This window comes from Eptatretus burgeri, chromosome 8, assembly GCF_056783735.1.
Source record: "Eptatretus burgeri isolate ZD-2024b chromosome 8, Ebu_testis_v1, whole genome shotgun sequence".
Classification (NCBI taxonomy): domain Eukaryota; kingdom Metazoa; phylum Chordata; class Myxini; order Myxiniformes; family Myxinidae; genus Eptatretus; species Eptatretus burgeri.
Window position 1 is genome coordinate 65,758,303 of NC_140968.1, and position 22,697 is coordinate 65,780,999.

The 22,697-nt window shown below is 43.9% G+C and overlaps 1 protein-coding gene across 1 annotated transcript in view; it reads right to left on the reverse strand.

Moving 5' to 3' along the window:
- STX17 (syntaxin 17) overlaps positions 1 to 22,697 on the reverse strand; it is a 41,309-nt gene that overhangs the window by 11,854 nt on the left and 6,758 nt on the right. Inside the window, exons 2-4 of the mRNA XM_085892349.1 lie at positions 15,656 to 15,782; positions 14,798 to 14,863; positions 10,817 to 11,048 (exon numbers count right to left, since the gene is read on the reverse strand). Coding sequence (XP_085748475.1) covers positions 10,817 to 11,048; positions 14,798 to 14,863; positions 15,656 to 15,778 — 421 coding nt within the window. The 5' untranslated portion in view covers positions 15,779 to 15,782. The remainder of the gene's footprint in view (positions 1 to 10,816; positions 11,049 to 14,797; positions 14,864 to 15,655; positions 15,783 to 22,697) is intronic.

The following is a 22,697-nucleotide window of genomic DNA, read 5'->3' on the forward strand; positions in this document are numbered from 1 at the left end:
GAAAGCCTGGATCTTAGTTTTGACTCAGGAAACCCGTAATCCCAGCGGCTCCGACTCCTCATTCAGCACCTCAAGGGCCCCCAAAAGGACATTTAAAGTCTCTGCAAAGATGACTGCATCGTCTGCGAAATCAAGGTCAGAGATCTTGACATTGCCAAACAATGCACCGCAGCTTGATCTCTCCGACATCCTCCCTATAATCCAGTCCATACAAGTGCTGAAAAGTGTGTGGGCCAGTACACACCCCTGACGAACTCCAGTAACAACTGGAAATAAGTCAGAGTTGGTACCACCACATCTCACAACACTCTCAGTTCCAGAGTAGAGTTCAGACATCACATCAATCAGTTTTGGTGGCACCCCACAAAGACCACGAATCCTCCAGAGGGCATCCCGATTCACTAAATTGAACGCTTTACAGAGTTCAACATAGGCTGCAAGCAGCCCCTGCCGAAACTCTCGTCTATGTTTGGTGAGAACCCGAAGAGCAAGGACACTGTCAATCGTTGACCTCTTTGGTGTGAAGTCTGACTGCTCTGGATGCTGGTGCTCAAGCAGATGGTGGCAAACCCAATCAAGAATATTATGAGCATAGACCTTGACCAGCACTGAAAGTAGCATTACCCCTCGGTAGTTGTTGCAGTCTTGGCGATCGGCCCTTCCCTTTCCAGAGAGGGACAACAAGGTCCCTCTTCCAGTCAGTTGGGATGATACCTCTATTCCAAGCAGATCACAGAACTGCATGCAACGTAATGAGTGCAGCATTTCCACCAGCCTTGAGAAGTTCAGCATGGATGCCACAGATCCCTGGGGCTTTACTCCATTTCAACCGGTTCACCTTCACAAGCGAAGGTCGACCACAGTTGATTGGATGGTCAGCAACAGAGATTGTAACACCCCTGACGTCCAATTTGACAGCTGGTGGATCAGCCTGCTACAACCGCTCAAAGTAACCGGCCCAGCGGGCCTTCACTTCGGACTCCTCTGTCAAGAGCCGACCACCCTCTGCTCTAACTGTAGTACACCGAGGGATAGGCTTGAATAAACACAATGCGCGAATTCCCCTGTAAACAGGACGAGAATCCCTTGGCCACAGGTGATGCTCTACCCCCTCACAGATTCCTCGCACATAGGCCCCCTTGTCCACCCTTGGCGCACGTACAGTTTTACACCTCAGCTCCTTGAACAGCTCAGCTCTGCGACTCTGGTCAATGGTAGTCAGTGTCCCTTGAGAGACAAAATTCTTCTTCGCCCGACTGGTGAGTTCCAAGACATCCACCGGCAACATCAAGGACGGTGGTCTTGAAGGCACTCCACAACTCTTCAGGACCTCCCAAAGCACCCAGACTTCTCAAATCTCCACTCATCCTGTTCGCAAACTCCTCAGCTACCCTCTCATCCTTGAGCTTGCCAACATCCAGCCGAGGCTGGGATGGTACCATTCTCATGGATTTAAGGTGCAACTTCAGAGTTGCTACAACAAGCCGGTGGTCAGTATTGAGGAACTGAGCACTCCGGTAGACCCTGCAGTTCTGGATCATCCTCCAATGATCGTCAACGAGCACATGGTCAATCTCCTTTGCCATACCACCAGCATTGGAATACCAAGTCCAGCGATGAACTTGAGGGCGCTGAAACCATGAATCAGCCACCCTAAGTCCGTGACTTCTTGCAAAGTCAAGGAACTTGGTGCTAATCAGGTTCTCAGTTCCAGACCCATGTGGACCAACACATGTCTCATAACCATCCCTATCAGTTCTAATCGATGCATTGAAATTCCCCAAGACTGGAAGTGTATCTCGTCTGGGGCACTGATCAACCACAGACTTGAGCCTGGCGTAGAATGCGTGCTTCACAGTGAAATCACTTGCCTCAGTCAGAGCATATCCCGAGACCAGCGAATGACACCCCAGAAGTGATGAATCCTTCGACTTATAATACGCACATTTACTGTTGTTATCTCAATTATCATTGGAGTCAGCTTAATGGACACAGCTACAGCAACTCCTTGGGCATGGGAACCATCAGAGCGACCAGACCAATCACCACCCGCCATGATCTCGCCGCAATCCGGTCTCCGAATCTCAGAGAGTGCTGCAATACCGATGTCAAACATTTGAGCTCAGAGGAAACAGAGACAGGTGATCATCCTTTTTTATGGATAGGACATTCCAGGCACCCACCTGAAGGGACCGCCTCAGGTTAACCCAAGGAGAACGCCGTCTGGTGGACGACACCTCAGCACCACCCCGACACACTCTCCCGCAATCTGATCCGGGGATGTTACCCTGTGGTTTCCCTCCTATCATCAAAGATTCGGGGTCCCGAAGGCTTTGCCCCAATCCCATCATCCGGTGAGCTGCCCTGCGAAGGGAAGGAGGTACTCCCACGGAGTGGGTTTCAGATTTCTTTGCGTTTTTGTTTTTTGTGTAATGAAGGGTTTTACGGTGGCCAGAGTGCAAATCCTGCCACCAACCTCCTAATAAGAAGTAACCCAACTGCAGGACGTCCGCAGACACAGTTGGGCACTAGATATGGATGGCCCTTGGCTCAAAAGGAGTTCCTCCGCTGTTTGCTCTGGACGCTGGTGCTCAAGCAGATGGTGGCGAACCCTATCAAGTATTATCCGAGCAAAGACCTTGCCCGGCACTGAGAGCAGCGTCACCCAAGCCGAGCAGCAGAGAACAAGCAACAGAGAGGCCCCACAGTATACAAGTGCTTCAATCTGGAAGAGTAAATGGTGCAAGAACTTGTAACAGATGGCACACGTTTCGAGATGAATGTGTACAATGCCATTCCAACAAGTACAAACAAGATCTCAATTCCAGAAAGAGGTCACTGGTAAGGTTGGTGAAATGTGAACAGATTTACGGAGGTCAACTTCTGCAAGTGGCTCAGCAAAAAGAGGACCCCATTTTGCTTCCACAGATAGACGGTGAAGATTTGATTATCCTTGAGTTACAGTACCACCACGAGCGCTGCAATGAGTACACAGGATTTCTTCGCAAGCTTGCCAAGCTGTTGACACCAATCCAGACAGGATACATGGATGCATACCAAAACTTGTGATGACATCATCAGAGTATGATTACAAGGTAAAAAGGAGATTCTTGCATTAGCCAGACTCAACAAGCTCTTCACATGAACAATTAAGCAAGTGGAAGGCATCAATGCTCCATATCAAGCATAAAACCTGAAGAAATGGCTTCTGGTACAGAAAACATTTTCTCAGCTTATATTTTGGACACGAGCGAACCATAAAATGAGCGATATAGTTAATTCTCAAATCAATCAAAAATTAAGATCAATCAAAGATGTGGAAAATATCCGTTCAATTAAGGATGCAGATGGCGTAACTCTGGTGAAAGACAATTAAATCAAAGTGAGGTGGGGCCAATACTTTAACTGGCTTATGAATGAAGAAAAACCCAAGAGAGAAAAAAAAAACAGAAGAGGTAGTTATAAATCAAAGAATGACAACAAGCATCAATTTGGAAGAGATCAGAACAGCATTGTAAGGAATGAAAAATGGCAAAGCAGTGGGACCTAATGAGATACCAATGGAAGTATCGACCTGCCTTGGTGAATATGGGGTCCAGGTCCTTAAACTGTTCATCTGTGTTATGATGAGGAAATTCCAAGGTCGTAGAAGCAAAATATTCTCGTAGCAATATTGAAATGAAAGAGGGACATCAAAGAATGCAAAAACTACCGAACAATTCAACTCCTACCACATACCTTTAAGATATGGGAGAGAATTAAAGATCAGAGATTGAAAGAAATAAAGCAAATCCATGCCCAGATTCAAGAAGCACCACAAATTCCCTTTAGTTCTGGTTGGAACAATTGGAGGAAGTGCAGTGGAGTGTTGTGTGATAGAAAAGTACCGCTGAAACTGAAAGGAAGAATTTACAAGATCGTTGTGATACCGGCTTTGTTATATCGTGCGGAAACTTGGGCAACATCAAAGAAAGAGGAACATAAACTGGACGTAAATGAGATGGATGTGTGGAGTGACAAGAAAGGGCAATATTCGGAACGAGTATATCAGGGGTTCGCGAGGATTGTAGAAGCATCGAAGAAAGTAGCTGAGGAGAGTTTGAATTGGTTTGCTCATGTGATGAGGAGAGACGGAGACAGAGACGGAGAGAGAGAATGTGGTGAGGTAAGTGATGGAGATGGGACTGCCGGGAAAGAGAAGAGGAAGGCCAAAAGCCATATGGAAGGATGTGGGAACGAGAGCTTTAGAAGAAGAATAGGTGACTGACAGGAGAAGATGGAGAAAGGTGATCAACCAGCATTGTGGCGACAAAGTAAAAATTGGAGAAGCTGAAAAGGAGGAAGAGGAGTAGGGGTAATTGCACAATTTTAACATGTGGAGCCAGCCAAAACTTCCAACTCTTCCCATGGGTGAAACTGCAGAACTTTTCAAAAAAGGAAAAATGGGATTTCCTGGAGGGGTCCAGGGGTATGCTCCCCCATAAAATTTTGAAAAATTGATGTCCAAATATGCCTTTTGAGGATGATCCTGTCCATATTGGAACAAAAAAGATCTATGCAAATGAAAGTGATATTGTTACGAATCCGGAAGCCTTTTTGCACACAAGCAGACAGCAGTCCCCGTAGCTGAGTTATTTCGATAAGTATGTGTTTATCGTTAGAATCCCTCCTTCTGTCTCATGGGAATTTCGTGTGTGCACTGCGAGTTATTTTTTTAGTCAGGTTTATTACATCTTTTACAACTACAACTAAAACTACTACAACTACAACTACAACGCCACCGTACCGCACTCCACCCAGTCGCCATTGCCCACGTGTTTTTGGCTGAAGGCGTGGGCGGAGCCTCTATCGCCTCAGATCGAGGCTCCACCCCAAGGCAGGGCATGGACGTTTCCTCCAGTGAATGAGCGAAGGACGAGCACCACACGCGTGTCCCAGCCAATCGGGAGGCTGACCACGAGTCGTCCGGCAACCCCTCGTCTAATCAGGAGGCGAGTGGCGAGGAAAGAAACCCCTCCCACCTCAAAAAGAGCAGAGTGGTTGTCAGGACGAGGGGTTGGGCAGAGAAGAGTGTATTCTGCAGGATCATGGCGATTGCAGTCTGTGGTCTTGGTGGCGATTGCGGTCTGCGGTCTTGGTGGCGATTGCGGTCCTTTGCGCTGGCTCACCGTGGTGCTGGTGACCGAACAGTGTGGTGGTGCTCGAGCAGCCAGCACTGTACGTGATAACAGACATGTGCGCCTGCCTCACTTTATTTTGTGATCTGATCAAAGATAGCCTACTGGTAGACTGGCAGCCATTTTAGTTGTACAAAAATATGGGCTAGCCCTTGAACTCCGTACAGCAAAATTACTAAAACAATGGGGGCCATGACATTTTATGTCTTTTTTACTTGTTCTAATATGGAATTTGATCACCCTTTAAATAGAAAAACATTTAACAACGTTCAGGCTATATATTCCCACCTTAAAGAGGCTTAATTGAATTTGCATTCAAGCCTAATCCGGTTCTTACACTCTATCAAACGAAATATTTTCATATCCATCCTGTTTTCGAAAAAAAAACAAAAAAAACATTTTGGTCATTCCACTGTAATTTTCCAATATATAAACCGTGGTGTATTCATGGATGTCGTCAACACCATCCAGTGTGGCTAATACATGAGTGCAGCTTATACTTCACCTGGTGGTACTAATTTGTTCCTGTTCTCTTCCTCCACCATGTTACAATGGAATCCTTGCTAACAAAACATCTTTGACAATCTAGATTGTCTATAGTTGCATTGCTCTGACAGGCCAAATTGCCACAAGTCAACAAAAAATTAGGAACAGGTCTTTTATAGCTTCGGATTATATTCGAGTGTGGTTTACACAGGAACTTCTTTTAAAAAAAATATCAGTACTTAGGAAATGTGGCATATAATTGGAAAATTATGGTAAATAAATGTTTAAATTTTGGCGAGGTTATGTCATAAAGTGCAAAAGCACTTACGACGACTTACGCAGCAATTTACCAATTCAACGTAAACATTTTGTAACAAGTATGGCTTCCATACTTGGAAAGGCCATTTCGCATTTGTTTTGTCGATGGGTTTTCATGAACTGCTTGTTAAAAATTTATGAGCAAAAAGTGCATGTGGGGATAAGGCAATTCTGACTCGGATACTTTTTTGGAACTCATGTAAATGGATTTCAAATAATCCACATCCTTGTTGCACAGAAACTGTATTTGAGGGACTTATACCCCTATGCACAATAGCCTAAGGGAGAAAGAGTGGGATATGAGGATATCCATGGTGGACACAGTCTTGGAGGAGTAAATGAAGGAGGAGCCAAGATCTTAGAGTTCGCTGTGTCATACCAACTGATAATACACAACATTTGGGATCAAAAATACAGGAAGCACCTTATAATTTTCAGCAGTGGTGGTTGAGAAACACATTTGGAGTAAGTCAAGGTTCGGAAAACATATGAAAAGAAAGCAAAGAATTGAAAAGTCTTCCCAAGTTAGGCACTGACCACCCAACATTGACTGCTGATGGCACAGCTGATGCTAAGGAAATTAAAATAGCAGATGACAAGATGTAGACAGAACATCAGGTCGTCTTCTTATTATTCTTGCGTATGGCAGTTTGGCTGCCGGGTATCTATCATTTTGTTCGGGCACGACTATGCCGCTGATTCTGTGCCTCTATACCAGTACAATGGTACTCATTTCGCCGACCTCGGAAGGATGACAGGCTGAGTCAACCCACCTGGAGTTAGTTCAATGGCCAACGTAGCTCGAACTCAGGACCCTATGATGCCAAGCCAGCCACCCGAACCATTAAGCCAACACCAGGCTTTTGAAACATCAGGTGATGGAAGAAGCTCAAAGATCTGGAAGTGAAAGAGAAATTTAGAAAGCAGATGGACAGACAAAGAAAGAAGTGATAACAGACAAGACTGGTGGAACTTGGTGGCAGAGATAGGGTTAGGAAAACTGGTGAAGTATGTTGAAGATCATCAGGGAGGAGAAAGGCTGGAAAAGAAAGTTGGTGGTGGAACGAAAACACAAAGTGTAGTTGGAGAAAAGAAGGTCCTGTTAAAGAAGTGGAAACATTCAGGGCTTGAAGAAGATAAAGAACAGCACAAAGAGGTAAAAAATAAATGTAAAGAAAGTAATTGGTGAAGAAAGATCCTTTGTAATGGAAAATATGTGAAAGTATTGTTCCCAAAGAGGGACAAAAACGACATCTTCAGCTGCTCGGGATAGATCAATCAAAGATGTGGAAAATATCTGTTCAATTAAGGATGCAGATGGCGTAACTCTGGTGAAAGACAATTAAATCAAAGTGAGGTGGGGCCAATACTTTAACTGGCTTATGAATGAAGAAAAACCCAAGAGAGAAAAAAAAAGACAGAAGAGGTAGATATATAAATCAAGGAATGACAACAAGCATCAATTTGGAAGAGATCAGAACAGCATTGTAAAGAATGAAAAATGGCAAAGCAGTGGGACCTAATGAGATACCAATGGAAGTATCGACCTGCCTTGGTGAATATGGGGTCCAGGTCCTGAACAAACTATTCATCTGTGTTATGACGAGAGGAAATATCAAGGTCGTAGAAGCGAAATATTCTCGTAGCAATATTCAAATGAAATAGGGACATCTAAGAATGCAAAAACAATTGAGGAATTAAACTCCTACCACATACCTTTAAGATATCGGAGAGAATTATAGATCAGAGATTGAGAGAAATAATGCAAATCCATGCCCAGATTCAAGAAGCACCACAAATTCCCTTTAGTTCTGGTTGGAACAATTGGAGGAAGTGCAGTGGAGTGTTGTGTGATTGAAAAGTACCGCTGAAACTGAAAGGAAGAATTTACAAGATCGTTGTGATACTGGCTTTGTTATATCTTGGGCAACATCAAAGAAAGAGGAACATAAACTGGACGTAAATGAGATGGATGTGTGGAGTGACAAGAAAGGGCAATATTCGGAACGAGTATATCAGGGATTCGCGAGGATTGTGGAAGCATCGAAGAAAGTAGCTGAGGAGAGTTTGAATTGGTTTGCTCATGTGATGAGAGAGAGGAGAGAGAGGAGAGAGAGGAGAGAGAGGAGAGAGAGGAGAGACAGGAGAGAGAGGAGAGAGAGGAGAGAGAGGAGAGAGGGGAGAGAGAGGAGAGAGAGGAGAGAGAGGAGAGAGAGGAGAGAGAGAGAGAGAGAGAGAGAGAGAGGAGAGAGAGAGAGAGAGGAGAGAGAGGAGAGAGAGGAGAGAGAGGAGAGAGAGGAGAGAGAGGAGAGAGAGGAGAGAGAGGAGAGAGAGGAGAGAGAGGAGAGAGAGGAGAGAGAGGAGAGAGAGGAGAGAGAGGAGAGAGAGGAGAGAGAGGAGAGAGAGGAGAGAGAGGAGAGAGAGAGAGAGAGAGAGAGAGAGAGAGAGAATGTGGTGAGGTAAGTGATGGAGATGGGACTGCCGGGAAGGAGAAGAGGAAGGCCAAAAGCCAGATGGAAGGATGTGGTAACGAGCGCTTTAGAAGAAGAATAGGTGACTGACAGGAGAAGATGGAGAAAGGTGATCAACCAGCATTGTGGCGACAAAGTAAAAATTGGAGAAGCCGAAAAGGAGGAGGAAGAGGAGGAGGGGTAATTGCACAATAATTAACATGTGGAGCCAGACAAAACCACCAACTTTTCCCATGGTTAAAACTGCAGAACTTTTCAAAAAAGGGAAAATGGGATTTCCTGGAGGGGTCCAGGGGGTATGCTCCCCCATAAAATTTTCAAAAATTGATGTCAAAATATGCCTTTTGAGGGTGATCCTGTCCATATTGTAACAAAAAAGATCTATGCAAATGAAAGTGATATTGTTACGAATCTGGAAGCCTTTTGCACACAAGCAGACAGCAGTCCCCATAGCTTAATTATTTCGATAAGTATGCGTTTATAGTTAGAATCCTTCCTTCTGTCTAATGGGAATTTCGTGTGTGCACTGTGTTATTTTTTGGTTAGGTTTATTACATCTTTTACAACAACTACAACTACAACGCCACCGTCCCGCACTCCACCCAGTCGCCATTGCCCATGTGTTTTTGGTTGAAGGTGTGGGCGGAGCCTCCATCGCCTCAGATCGAGGCTCCGCCCCAAGGCAGGGCATGGACGTTTCCTCCAGCGAATGGCGAGCACCACACGCGTGTCCCAGCCAATCGGGAGGCTGACCACGAGTCGTCCGGCAACCCCTCGTCCAATCAGGAGGCGAGTGGCGAGGAAAGAAACCCCTCCCACCTCAAAGAGAGCAGAGTGGTTGTCAGGATGAGGGGTTGGGCAGACAAGAGTGTGTTCTGCAGAATTGTGGCGATTGCGGTCTGCGGTCTTGGTGGCGATTGCGGTCTGCGGTCTTGGTGGCGATTGCGGTCTGCGGTCTGTGGTGGTGGTCAAGCGGTCCTTTGCGGTGGCTCACCGTGGTGGTGGTGACCGAACAGTGGGGTGGTGCTCGAGCAGCCAGGGCCGTGGACTTTGGATCGTGGGTTCGAGTCCCACCGTGGTGGTTTTTGGAGTCGGTGTGACCGCACGAGGCAGGACAGGTATCCTGGCCCGGCTCTACCGAACTAAACTAAACCCCCCCCCCCACCCCCCGTGTTAAATGATCCAATTCGTTTCTGTCCTTTCTTTGATTGACCCACCATGGTTCAGACTTGAGAATTAGCGAGGCCGTTCGTGCCGTAAGTTGTTCATTTGGTCCGGCGCGGCTTTGGTAACTTCCGCTCGGTTACGCCAGATCAGAGTCGGTGATAGTGACTCGATTCGGACAAAGTCGGCCGAGGGTGTGGCTTCCCCGGTAGTTGGACGGCGTGAGTACTTCGGTAAATTGGAATTAGACAAGTGGACCCTACCTCATGCCATCGAAATATTGGCGACCATGGTCCTCCAAGTGACCCGTGACCTTTTCGGAGTTGTCCGAGAGTCACGACATAAATTCCGGGTGTTCGGTGGGAGACTACTCCACTGCTCCCCCTAATGGTCGTTTATCGTGGCCGAACCCCAGCCCACAACAATATATGGGGAAGAATTTTTCTTATTTCACCTGAATGTTCATGTAATTAAATCCAGACAACAGAGAGGTGCATGCCCATTACAATACGAGATAGGGTTTAATCAATGAACTGACAATTTGTTTTAAATCTACAATATAAAAAAGCTTGATATTGGCATGCCTGCATCCATCCATCCATCCCTCCCTCCCTGTCAACAATTGTCCTATATGGGATACCACTAATCAAGCCCAATCTGAAAACAGTATGATATAGTCAAGTAAGGTGAGGATAGTTGGGCCAGTTTCAATTTACATTTAAACAAAAACTCTTCCTCCTCCATCTTCTTCACATAATAATGGTGGGTCTCATATTGATTAAATGCAAGCTATATTCGGTGATATGAATAAAATGGAAATGTTGGAGAGAAATAAAAAGTACTGATTATAAACCGATATCACCGATCACCGGAAATATCATGTCGGATTATAATCCGCCTTTAAAAGCATCACAAAGCAAGTCACTTCACTTGCAACACAGATGAGAAAAGGATACGAACAAAAAAAAGCAGCTGATATTTCAATAATTTATTTGCATGATTTTTAAAAAGTGAAAGTCAATTTTTATTTATTTTCTCTGGAAACGAAGGGTCTTACATTCTCGTGTTACTCGTTTACATCCAGGATTATTATATATGCTATTATGCCCAAAACTCACCTCCCTTTTCCCTTTCACTGTGTATAGGTGATTACTAGATTTGACATAATCCACATACATCTGTAAATTGTAAGAGTCTTACCATCATCCAAAACAACATTGGCTTTGTCAGATTTCAACATGGTCTCCTCAGAGGTTTCCAGATTGGGGCAGCCAGGTGCTTGTTGCATAGCTTTATGAAGGGCTAAGAAGTCCTGGACAACTGTAGCAGCTCGGTCCTGAGTCAGTCTCACACGGTCATCAAAAGTGGGCTGATCAATGGCTCTCAGTCGTATCCGTAGGCTTTCTAGTTCTCTCAAATTGTGCTGGAGTTGCTGTCAGCATGGAAAAAGAAGTTGGAAGAATAAGAAAATGTCAAAAATTATCAAATATTTAATCTGAGATAGCCTTAGTAAATATTTTTAATCCCATTTTCCTTTCATTATTCTAGTGCATGCCCGTAGATGCGTGGCCGTATGTGCAAACCCTCCCCCCCCTCCCCCCCGCAAAAAAACTCAAACCGCGTGCCAGAAACAACAACCACACAAGCCGTTCCTTCGCTTTCACGCGCAAAAAAAAAACAATATATATATATATATATATATATATATATATATATATATATATATATATATATATATACATATATATACTTTAAAACCGCTTGCCAGAAACAACCACACAGGCCATTCCTTCGCTCTTGTGTGGCCGTATGTGCGTGTCCGTACATACAAAAAAAAAAAAAAAAAAAAAAAAAAAAAAAAAACTTTCAAACCGCGTGCCAGAAACAACCACACAGGCCGTTCCTTCGCTCTCGCGTGCCCATATGTGCGTGGCCGTACATGCAAAAAAAAATTTAAAAAAAAAAAAAAAAAAACTTTCAAACCACACAGGCCATTCCTTCGCTCTCATAAACGACTGAATTGGGGCATTGCATTTATCTATAAATGCGGATAAGAAATCGAGAAATTATTAGAATACAGAAAGTCATCACTATCCAAAAGTAGTGCGTGCCCGTACGGAATGTTCACATCATTCCACGAATTATCGCTTGCATTGAAGTAACAACTGCTGTGATACTTACACACAGAGTTAATTAAAATCAAGTTTACCTCCCTGTCTTTGCTTGCCATGACATTCGCTGCCATTTACCATTGGCACTCCTACCCCATGGTAACTAAGGCACCGATCGATCCCCATCGTAACCAGCACGGCACGCGGTCTTCATCGTCGGCCGGCCGTGCACCGGCCTAGGCAGCCACGCCTATGCAGCACGTGTCTTGTCATTGGTTGGTAAATAAATGGCCATAACTTGGGAATCACTTGTCCGATTAATATCAAATCTTGAAAAGGCACATACTCAGGTCCCCAGCAATATATCTGGCAAGTTTCAATTAGATCGGACCAATGGTTGTCAGGAAACAGCGGTCACAAACGCACGCACACACACACACACACACACACACACACACACACACACACACACACACACACACACACACACACACACACACACACACACACACACACACACACAGCTGGAATTATAGATAGATGAAATGAGGTCAATGAGATGACAAATGAAGGGGTTGAATGCAGACTGCAGAGCAATGAGTAAGGAAGCCCGTCGTTGTGAATCGTTTTTACCACCAAATTGAGATGTATTTCGTTGGCAAGCATGTCGAGTAGAGCTGAATTCCTTAACACTTTCAAAGGCCACAGCGTTTTGACAATTGGAAACAAAAAAAAGTTATGCAATTTTTTTGATAAATTATTTTTGGAACAATTTTTCTTCAATAATTAAATAATAAAAATCGTCTCCATGTACATTGTACACACCTTTATCTCGTTAGAACCTCTTCATAAGCAACATCGCTGAGGAAACGGCGCTTCTTCGTTTCCTCGTCCAGGACAAGAATACGGAGGCTTTTAATGGCCAATTATTCAATTAGCGCCAACGTATTTTGCCTTTTCCCAAGGAAAAACACGAAGAGAAAAGAGAAGAGAGGAGAGGAGAGGAGAGGAGAGGAGAGGAGAGGAGAGGAGAGGAGAGGAGAGGAGAGGAGAGGAGAGGAGAGGAGAGGAGAGGAGAGGAGAGGAGAGGAGAGGAGAGGAGAGGAGAGGAGAGGAGAGGAGAGGAGAGGGAGATAAGAACCCGTAATGGCGAACGCGGCTGAGTTTCTCTTCCCCATCGACCACGACTACGCAGCAACGCTTCCTGTCATTGGTTGATAAAAATGGCCGCAGCAACGGTTCCTGTCATTGGTTGGTAAATAAATGGCCATAACTTGGGAACCACTTGTCCGATTAATATCAAACCTTGAAAAGGCACATCCACAGGGCCCCAGCAATATATCTGGAAAGTTTCAATTAGATCGGACCAGCAGTTGTCGAGAAACAGCGGTCACAGACACAGACACACAGACACACACACACACACACACACACACACACACACACACACACACACACACACACACACACACACACACACACACACACACACACACACACACACACACACACACACACACACTGCTGGAATTATAAATAGATGATCATAAATTAACTACAAAACAATAAAAGCAATTTCAAAAACAAAGAACCATTATTTAACTACTTTGGAAGCTGGCTTTCCCTCAATGAGTATTACCAGAATGTGATGGGAAATGTTTGCTCCCCAGGGTTCTTTAATGTTGCAACTGTGCCATCACGTCCATTGTTAGCTCACCTGGAATGTAGTTCTGGGGAGCTTATGGGATGGCGCATCGCGTCCATCAGTTAGTTGGTACATCCGTACACAAATACTTTCAACTTTTTCTCTGAAACTACACATATGATTTTGATGAAACTTACCACAATGCTCATCAGCATGTATGTACCAAAGTTTGCTCATGGCATTTAAAAAAATTAATTAACAACTTGGGCTCAAAGGGGGTCCACAGGAGTGGACTCCAAAAATAGGTATTTGATGTCTTCTCAGAAACTCCACATGCAATTCTGCTGAAATTTGACCCCAACCTTTATCACCCATGATATGCCAAAGATTGTTCATGGCATTAAAACAACAAAAAAAAAATTGGGGTCTGAGGGCATCTACAGAGGGCGGGTCTCCCCCCAAAAGAGGTATTTGCTTTCTTCTCAGAAACTGCAAATACAATTCCGATGAAACTTTACCCCAACCTTCATCACCCGTGATGTACGAAAGATTGTTCACACCATTAAAAAAAGGATTGGGGTCTTAGGGGTTCTACGTGGGGGTTGCTCCCCAAAATAGGAATCTGACTTCTCAGAAATGCAATTCTGATGAAACTTGACTACAACCTACATCACCCATGACGTACCAAAATTTGTTCACGGCATTGAAAAAAAACAAACAAACAAAAAAAACAATCGGGGTCTGAGGGAGTCTACAGAGGGAATTTATGGGGGGGGAGGGTTGCACCACCCCCCAGAGATATTTTCTTTCTTCTCAGAAACGACACAATTCCGATGATACTCAACAAAATTCATCACCAATGGTGTATCAAAGTTTGTTCATGACATTAGAAAACAAATTGGGCTCGGGAGGGGATGAAGGGGAGTTGCTCCTCAAAATATGCATTTGCTTTCTTCTCCGAAACCACACACACAATTGCATTGAAACTTCACCCCAACTTTCATCACCCATGATGTGCCAAAGATTGTTCATGGCATTAAAAAAATAAATAAAACCAGGGTTGAAAGGGGTCTTACGGGGAGGTTGCCCACAAAAAGAGGTATTTGTTTTTTCTCAGAAACTACACAAAATCCGATGAAACTTGACCACAACCTTTGTCACCCATGATGTACCAAGATTTGTTCACAGCATTAAAAAAATATATATCCATGTGTATTTACTTTCTTTTCCATTACATATTTTGTGGGTCATCCATGCCTACCAGTGGTTCCCTGGTTATCTTATCCAGCCACTACTAGGTGAGCACCCAGGGGTATTGCCCCTATGTTTTTTGTTTTGCTTGTCTCATCTCATGTTTGCCATATAAGCAAAAACAGGAAAAAAAAAGCATAAAATAAATACAAAGAGGACAACAAAGACACACACCTGCACAGTGCGGCTGGCATTGATTTGTTCACGATTAACACTCTTCCAATCCTGCAGCTGTCTGGACTGCAAAAAAATGGGAATTTAAGCAACAATATATATATATATATATATATATATATATATATATATATATATATATATATATATATATATATATATATATATATATATATATTTTTTTTTTTTTTCTTTTAAGGATATGTCAATAAGTAATACGAAAACATTGCAAACTGTAGTTGTAAATTGTTGGAGCAATACTGGCTCTTGGATTAGCAAAACTTTCTCCCTTGAAAACAGTGCGTTCCCACTAAATACTCAAGTCTCGTCATTGCCAAAATTGTTGGGTAAAGAAGGTCATTGTAGCAACATCTGCACATGATTCCGGTGATCCCGCCAAAGTCACAGGTGACAGGGCAGGAAAAGAATTTGGAATTTGGCCATAGCTCGAGCAAACAATCACAGACTCTTATGAAAAACACCATGGGATATTTAATGGCCATCAGGCAATGCCAGCAGACATGTTTCCAGGATAATGTCCCATCCAACAGATAGCACACTAATTGAGGCAACAAACCCCCTGCCTGCAAAAACACCAGAATATAGTTAGGTTGGGAATTGAACCTAAAGTAGGCATTTCATTGGTGAGCTTGCTACCTTTGAGCTATCCTACAAGCCTTCGTCATAAACTCACAATCACAGCAGTTCTCGTTTCTTAATTATAAAATCCTTAATTCACAAAACGACTCCATTTCTCCTCCTTTTACAAAGTAAAACCTAAGTCCCTACTGCCCAACAAATCATAGAACCAAACACATCAAGCTTCGACCCTTTTCCGTCTTTTGATACTCAAGGCACCTTCTCCATGTTCATCCGGTGCTTATCCAGTCGTTCAAGGTCCGTGGGAATGGCCACCTTGATGAACTTGTTCACCACAGGCTCGAGCCGATGAAGCGATAAAACATTGGTGTTGTCCTGCATGTTTCTGCTCACGTCAAACAGATCAATTCCAGAAAACTTTCGTAAACGAGTTGCCTTCAAAATTAATTACTCAATATGTCTTACAATGAAACAATGAGATGTACATGCAAAATAAAAAGGTTCCTATTATTATCAATGCTTTTCTTGTGGTAGTCCGATCAAGATACTCATTTTATAGTTTGAAAAGCCATTAAACAAAATACCGAGATGAATACGAATATAAAACATGACCTGCAAAGTATTTGTCCAACTCATTCACTACCCCTACTGTGTTTGTTCTCTTAATAGCAGACGTTGGTGACACTTGGAGCTTTCTTGGTCACATAATATTGTAACGGTTCTGGCTTCTATGGGGGTAAGAGAGACACTGTCATTGTACAACTCCAGTTATTTCATAGTATTTTGTTTCGCTAAGTATACTGTTTTCATGTAAGCAGATATTGTGTGTGTGTATAGACCAGTGTTTCTCAACCGGGGTTCCCCGGAACCCTAGGGTTCCGCAAGAGGTCGCTCGTGGTTCCGCGAGAAACAGTAATAAATAGGCTAATGTATTTTTGAGTAGTTTTTGTTTGATTTAATATTCGTAATTTTACTATACACGTACGGAATATTGTTGGAAACTCCTTGATTATTATAATAGAGGCTTCAACCTCATATTATTTACAATTATAACAACCATAGGGAATGTATTTAACGATGTCTATATGGCGCCAGTGTGAAACCGCCCTCACTGGTTAGTAGAGTCCTGTACGCGGCGGATTCGTGCATCATTGAGTGACTGACTCAAGTACGGGACACAGGCACGGTGTCCATCTATCTTCTCTTTGCTTCCTAGCGCGAAGTCTCTCTCTCTCTCAAGGTTAGTTCTTCTGTTTACATTAATTGCTTCAGCTTTATTTGTTTAAATTTTGTTGATAAAGTTACATGAGGTGGTTTTTTTTTTATTTAAAAAAGGTTTTTTTTGTGAATTAAAACCTCGGTGTGTGGTCTCATAAACGAGCAGTATGTTTTTTTTTTCATTGGCAATAAATTTGACAAAAAGGGGGTCATTTTTTCCTTAAACCAGGTATCCGAAAAAAAAAAAAATATTATATTTACCACGTGAACTACGATAAAAATATAAAAGAGTTCGATATTAATAATGGTATATAATAATTTTTATGCAGGGGTTCCCTGAGACATGAAAACTATTTCAAGGGTTCCACAAGGGTAAAAAGGTTGAGAAACGCTGGTATAGACAGATGTCGAATACATATTTTCCAACTTCTACATTCTAATTTACAGATATTTCTCGCACCTCACAGCACAAACACATTTTCCAGCATTTTTCTCCACTAAAACTCAAAGCAGAATGCTTTTCTCTCTAGTCTAAATCTCTTAACAAAAAAAAAAAATATCTCAAGCCGACTTGATCCAGCTTCTTGCATTTCCACTAAAGAAGACCACACCAGGTGGCCCATCGATCATCATCAAGACTGACAATGCGCCAAAACCATTCCCAACAATGCTTCATGCCCTGATCTGCAAAGCCAACCCCGAATTGCCACTAGGATTGGGATAAATACACCAATCATGAGCAGAGAAGAGGCCGAGACTCCACTAATGACAGGGGTGGGGGGGGCACGAAGGCGGAGGGTGAGATCATAATAAAAAGGGGAGCACACGAGTCGTCTGGGTAGATGAGGCTGCTGTCTGCTTTGGTCGACTAAGTGTTGTCTTGAATCTGCTAGAGTCTGCTTCGCAAACTTGGGTTATCTCGTCACGGTCTTTGAGAATCTTTGGGTCTGTCACAGACTTTGGCAGTTCTTCTTCTCGTTTCCATTCAGACTCCTCTCACCTCTGTGACCTTGAGCTTTCGCTCCACTTTAAAGCAGTCGCTTTGTCATTGACCGTGCGTTCCTGCCAAAACCCACAGCGACTCCATGCTGCAAATGCCACCATTCCCGGGAGTGCGGAGAGACATGGTGGCTCAGCGACACGCTCTTCTTCTTCTTCTCATCTCTCTCCTTCCATTGTCGGATGTAAGATTGGTGCCAATATTGTAAAGGTGATAAGTGACTGTCTAAGCATTCTAAGGCATCCGATGGAGGGAATATTTGCATTGGGGATAAGGGGAGTGTACTGTATATGTGCCTTGTAAATTGCCTTCTTTGTAAATACGCGTTTGATGAATTCATTTCAGAAAGAATGTGTCCTGACTTCTGTCCATTCCGATTGTAACCGAAGGCAGCTCTGGGTTTATTGCCCAAATTAATTAGATTATGGATCGCAGTAAGGCCTAAGTCACATTTGCCACGGCGGCCGTGGGGTCTCCAAAATCTACGGCCACTAGCAATTATACGGTGGCCGCAGTATTTCCACAGTCACACAATGTAGCAGTCACATACGTTTTTATTTTTCGGGTAGCCGCACGGCATATTTATAAATTGTGGAGACTGAAAACGTGGGGGTGCCGTACGGTCACCTTAGGGCGTTCCTGCGGCGGCCATATAATTTAAGACAGATGCAAGGTGACCGCAGGGGGGCCTTAAGGCGAACGTGCAGCCAGACGGACGGTAACGAGTGGGTTTTATTTTTTTTTTTACCAGTTTTTTTGTTTCGGCTTGTCGAATTGCTACGGCGAACATAGAAATGAAAAAAGTTATAACTCCGTGCTATAATTACACGGCAACCCCTACGGCCTGTAAAAGATAGCCAAACGGCGTAGGGCCACCCTGAGGCCACCGCAGAAACTCTGCGGCCGCCGCACGTTTGTCAATTCAGAGGGTGTACGGCCGCCGTATCCTCGCCATAGAGCAAACGTGACTTAGGCCTAAGCGGTGTATAACCTTGGTTCCGCTCGGCCAATTAACATCGGTTATGTAACTGCTGGCACGATACTCTATCCGTAACGATAATCTCACTGTAACGGGAACACGACCAGAGATGAGCAGCATGGACAGCCGTTTGTGGTCTTTGACACCAACCATCCTTTTTGGATTATCCAGAGGCGATGACCGCCGCTATATATCTTATATATATTTTGGTCTGTTTGTCTGTCATGTTATGACTTGAGAACGGATTAACAGATTTCAATAAATCCAACTACGGTGTATTCAGGAAACTCCAGGGAAGGTGTTTGACGAAAAAAAAACGATTAAAAAAACAATTTTTTTATGGGTACATGGGCACACATGGCAAAACTGCAAATGCCAACTTGCAACACTGGTTATCCTCACACTCCCAGGAATCCTTTCTCTTCTTTCACCATGGACTAGCCATCACAGCAAAGATTGGTATTTCCGTCAGCAAAGCGTCAGGTCTTATATTCAAGTGTGTGTGTGTGTGTGTGTGTGTGTGTGTGTGTGTGTGTGTGTGTGTGTGTGTGTGTGTGTGTGTGTGTGTGTGTGTGTGTGTGTGTGTGTGTGTGTGTGTGTGTGTGTGTGTATATATATATATATATATATATACACACACACATATATACATATATACATATATACATATATACACATATATATATATATATATATATATATATATATATATATATATATATATATACATACATATATATATATACATATATATATATACATATATATATACACACATATTGTTACGAATTTGGAATTCGATTGCACACAACATTCAGGTTCCTTTAGTCAGCTATGTCGATAAGTGCTTGTTCCCTAGATAGCTCACCTTTCATTGTTTAAATGTTCAGAAATCGATTAGATGCGCTGCGGATCGATTTAATAGTTAGGGAACGAACAATGGAGACATCCCTCCCCCTCTTCTGCGAAGAGGAAGAAGAATCCTGCCGTCCCGTGACTCATGATGTCAACAACTCCCTCCCACCCGTGGCTGAGCGGGGGATGGAGCACGAGGGCACGAGTCATGAGTCACGCTGGGAGAAGGATAAGAGGAGATCTTTTCTTTTGTTCATGAGCAGAGTTGGAGGGGCAGAGTTGAAGAAGGGAGTTGAGGGGAGTTGTTCAGCAGACCGTCAGGTCCTGCTTGGCTTGCGTTAGGGTTGAGGCCTTCGGAAGCTTTTTGCTTCGGCTGGCTCAGTGAGCTTCGGCTGAGGCCTGACTCGGGAGAGCTTTTGGCTTCAAGCTGCTTTGTTTTGGAAGGAAGTTGAGCTAGTTGCTCGGCTCGAGCTGTGAATGGTGGCTTCTTCTTCTTGGTTTGTGGAGCTCTTTGTTCTCCATTTTGGTTCCCGGCGTGGTGCGACTCATCGACCTCTTATTGGAGGTGTTTCCTCGGGGAAGCAACGCATCGACAGGAAGGATCGGCGCCTCGTCTCACCAGCACGTGTTGAGAAGCGCGGGAGGATTCGCGGGAGCTCGGGAAGGATCGCGGCTCGGCGATTGGATCCAGCTCGCTCTCGCTGGAGCCCGGGTCCGAACAACTTGAAGACCACACGAGGTGGAGAGGTTCGAGATAGGTTCTGAGTTTCAGCTCACCTGTCCTCCGAGCTGGAGCTCGTTATTAAAGGCCTCTGCCACCATTTATTGGGGGTGTGTGTGTGTGTGTGTGTGTGTGTGTGTGTGTGTGTGTGTGTGTGTGTGTGTGTGTGTGTGTGTGTGTGTGTGTGTGTGTGTGTGTGTGTGTGTGTGTGTGTGCGTACGTGTGTCCGTGGGCCCGTCTAATAAGTAGGAACTGCTGTTAAGTGCAAGTGACTGTACATAATAAGTAGACAGTTGTAGTTCTTTTGTTGTGCTTTTGTTGCTTGTATAATTGCATACATGTTTTGCCTTGTTTAATTGCATACGTGCTTTATTATAATAAATGTCCTGGTGTGAATGTAAACCTGTTCGTTGCGTCCATTCCCTCATTGAACTGCCCCATCTTGCACTCGGAATATAGTTGGTTTTTAAATAGCCGGTAAAGTGATCGGGTCAAACGGGACTGCGCGATAATACCCCGCTCGGTTATCCCAAAAGGAAGCGAGCTGGTGAAGCGGCTAGTTTCCAAGCGGTCCCGTTGAGGTACAATCTCTCGGTCACCTACCAGCGTGAATAATTAGGTAAATCGAAGATTTGGCGATCGGACCCTGTAGCGCGGGTAGAGTGCGGACAAGGTTGTGGAGTGGTTGAAAACACACCCGTGGCTGGTTTCCGGCGTTGACCCGGAAAGCCGCGACTGGATTGTCCGTTCGGTGGGCGAAGCGACCGCTATTGGTTTGACGCGGTCGTTCGCACGCCGACGGGCGGGAAATCTATAACAACAATATAAACACACACACACACACACACACACACACACACACACACACACACACACACACACACACACACACACACACACACACACACACACACACACACACACACACACACACACACACACACACACACACACACACACACACACACACACACACACGTAGGGTAGCCGTCACTGATGGATTCGTCAATGTCTCACCTCAAATGAGCATGTATTGGTAGAAACAGGAATTTAGTGCAAGTATTCAGTGTGCAGCTATCACAGTGGGTGGGGCTAGTAACTTTGGCAACCTCACTCCATTCCACCAGCAAAGATTTCCAATCCATGCTTGTTGTTCTTCCGAAGTACTGCTTGGGAGTGAGGGCGATGTGAAAGCTCGCTAGAAAACTAATTTTGGCAAGTTTTGGGCCTACCACCTGATGAAAGATCACCAAAGTTATTTCCATGCCAACCGACCACCTACATCCCTTATCCAGTCCTAACCTGCCCCCTCTCTCTCTATACTCCCCACTGCTTTGCTTTTTGGCAATTTATTGCAATATACTCCCATTCGATGATTCATAGTAGAAAAGCTTCACTTTGGGATATCAGTTTTGATTCATCATTGCAACTTGTGATGCAACGCAAATGGTGCATGAATAAGATCATCAAAAACGATTTTTGGTGGAATTTTTTTAGATTTTCTAAGGGTTGTAGAGGGGCCTAGAGTGGCTTAAGGGTCTTAAAAGGTCAAAAAGGGGCCTAAAGTATTTAAAGGATCTAAGGGTCTTAAAATTGATCTAAATGTCAAAAGGGGTCCAAATGGTATGAAATTGTCCAAAGCATCTTAAACGGTTTATAAGTCTGAAAAATATTGAAGAAAGAAGGTCTATATGTCTCAAAAGAGTCGAAATGGGTGTGAAGGGGTCGAAAAGTTCTTAACAGGGTCTAAATGGGCATTAATGGGTCCAATGGGGTCCACAGGCCATACAGGGTGCAAATGAGTGAAGCTCTCGTAAAGAAATTACCTCATGTTAGGAAATAAATTAACTCTGGAGTACAACACAACAGTAGTGAGCCAAATGACCTCCTCATGACTTTAAAACACCTATTTATGTGCATCATGGTTAAAAATCTGACCGTAGAAAGTTGTCACAAATTAACTTTGGGAGCTCAAATCAGTAAGGTTACAAACAAAAAAAACATTTCACTTTTTTACATTTAAAGATGGACAACCTATTTTCATGCTGCAGCCTCTTCTTCCTCCCTCTTGTTTGTCTTCTTCCTCTTCTCAGAGAGGTGGCATCACTTTTTTCTTCCATCAACCAGCTTACAGTGAGATTCTGTTGGTCTGCTCCAATCGGTTCATCTGACCATATGCTTGTTAAATCAGTCATCTCTCTGGCTGTTATTGGAGAACTATCTCAGTGCCGAAGAGTCTGGAATTTCATTCTGGCCGACTGGCAGGGTCTTCAAGCAGCCATCAAATTCTCGACTGGTCTCCCATTTATACCCTCACCGACATCAACTCATCCTGGGAATTTTTTCAAAGACATTTGCTCTCTCTCATGCACAGATATATCCAATGTCGTCTTCAGTTGTCCTACACTTCCTCCCACCCATGCTACACTGAAGCTTGTGGCAAGGCTGGTATCCTGAAACAACTTACCTTCGCCTCATGGAAAGCAAATCCTACTGAAGGCAATCTCAGTTCCTTCCACAAGGCTCG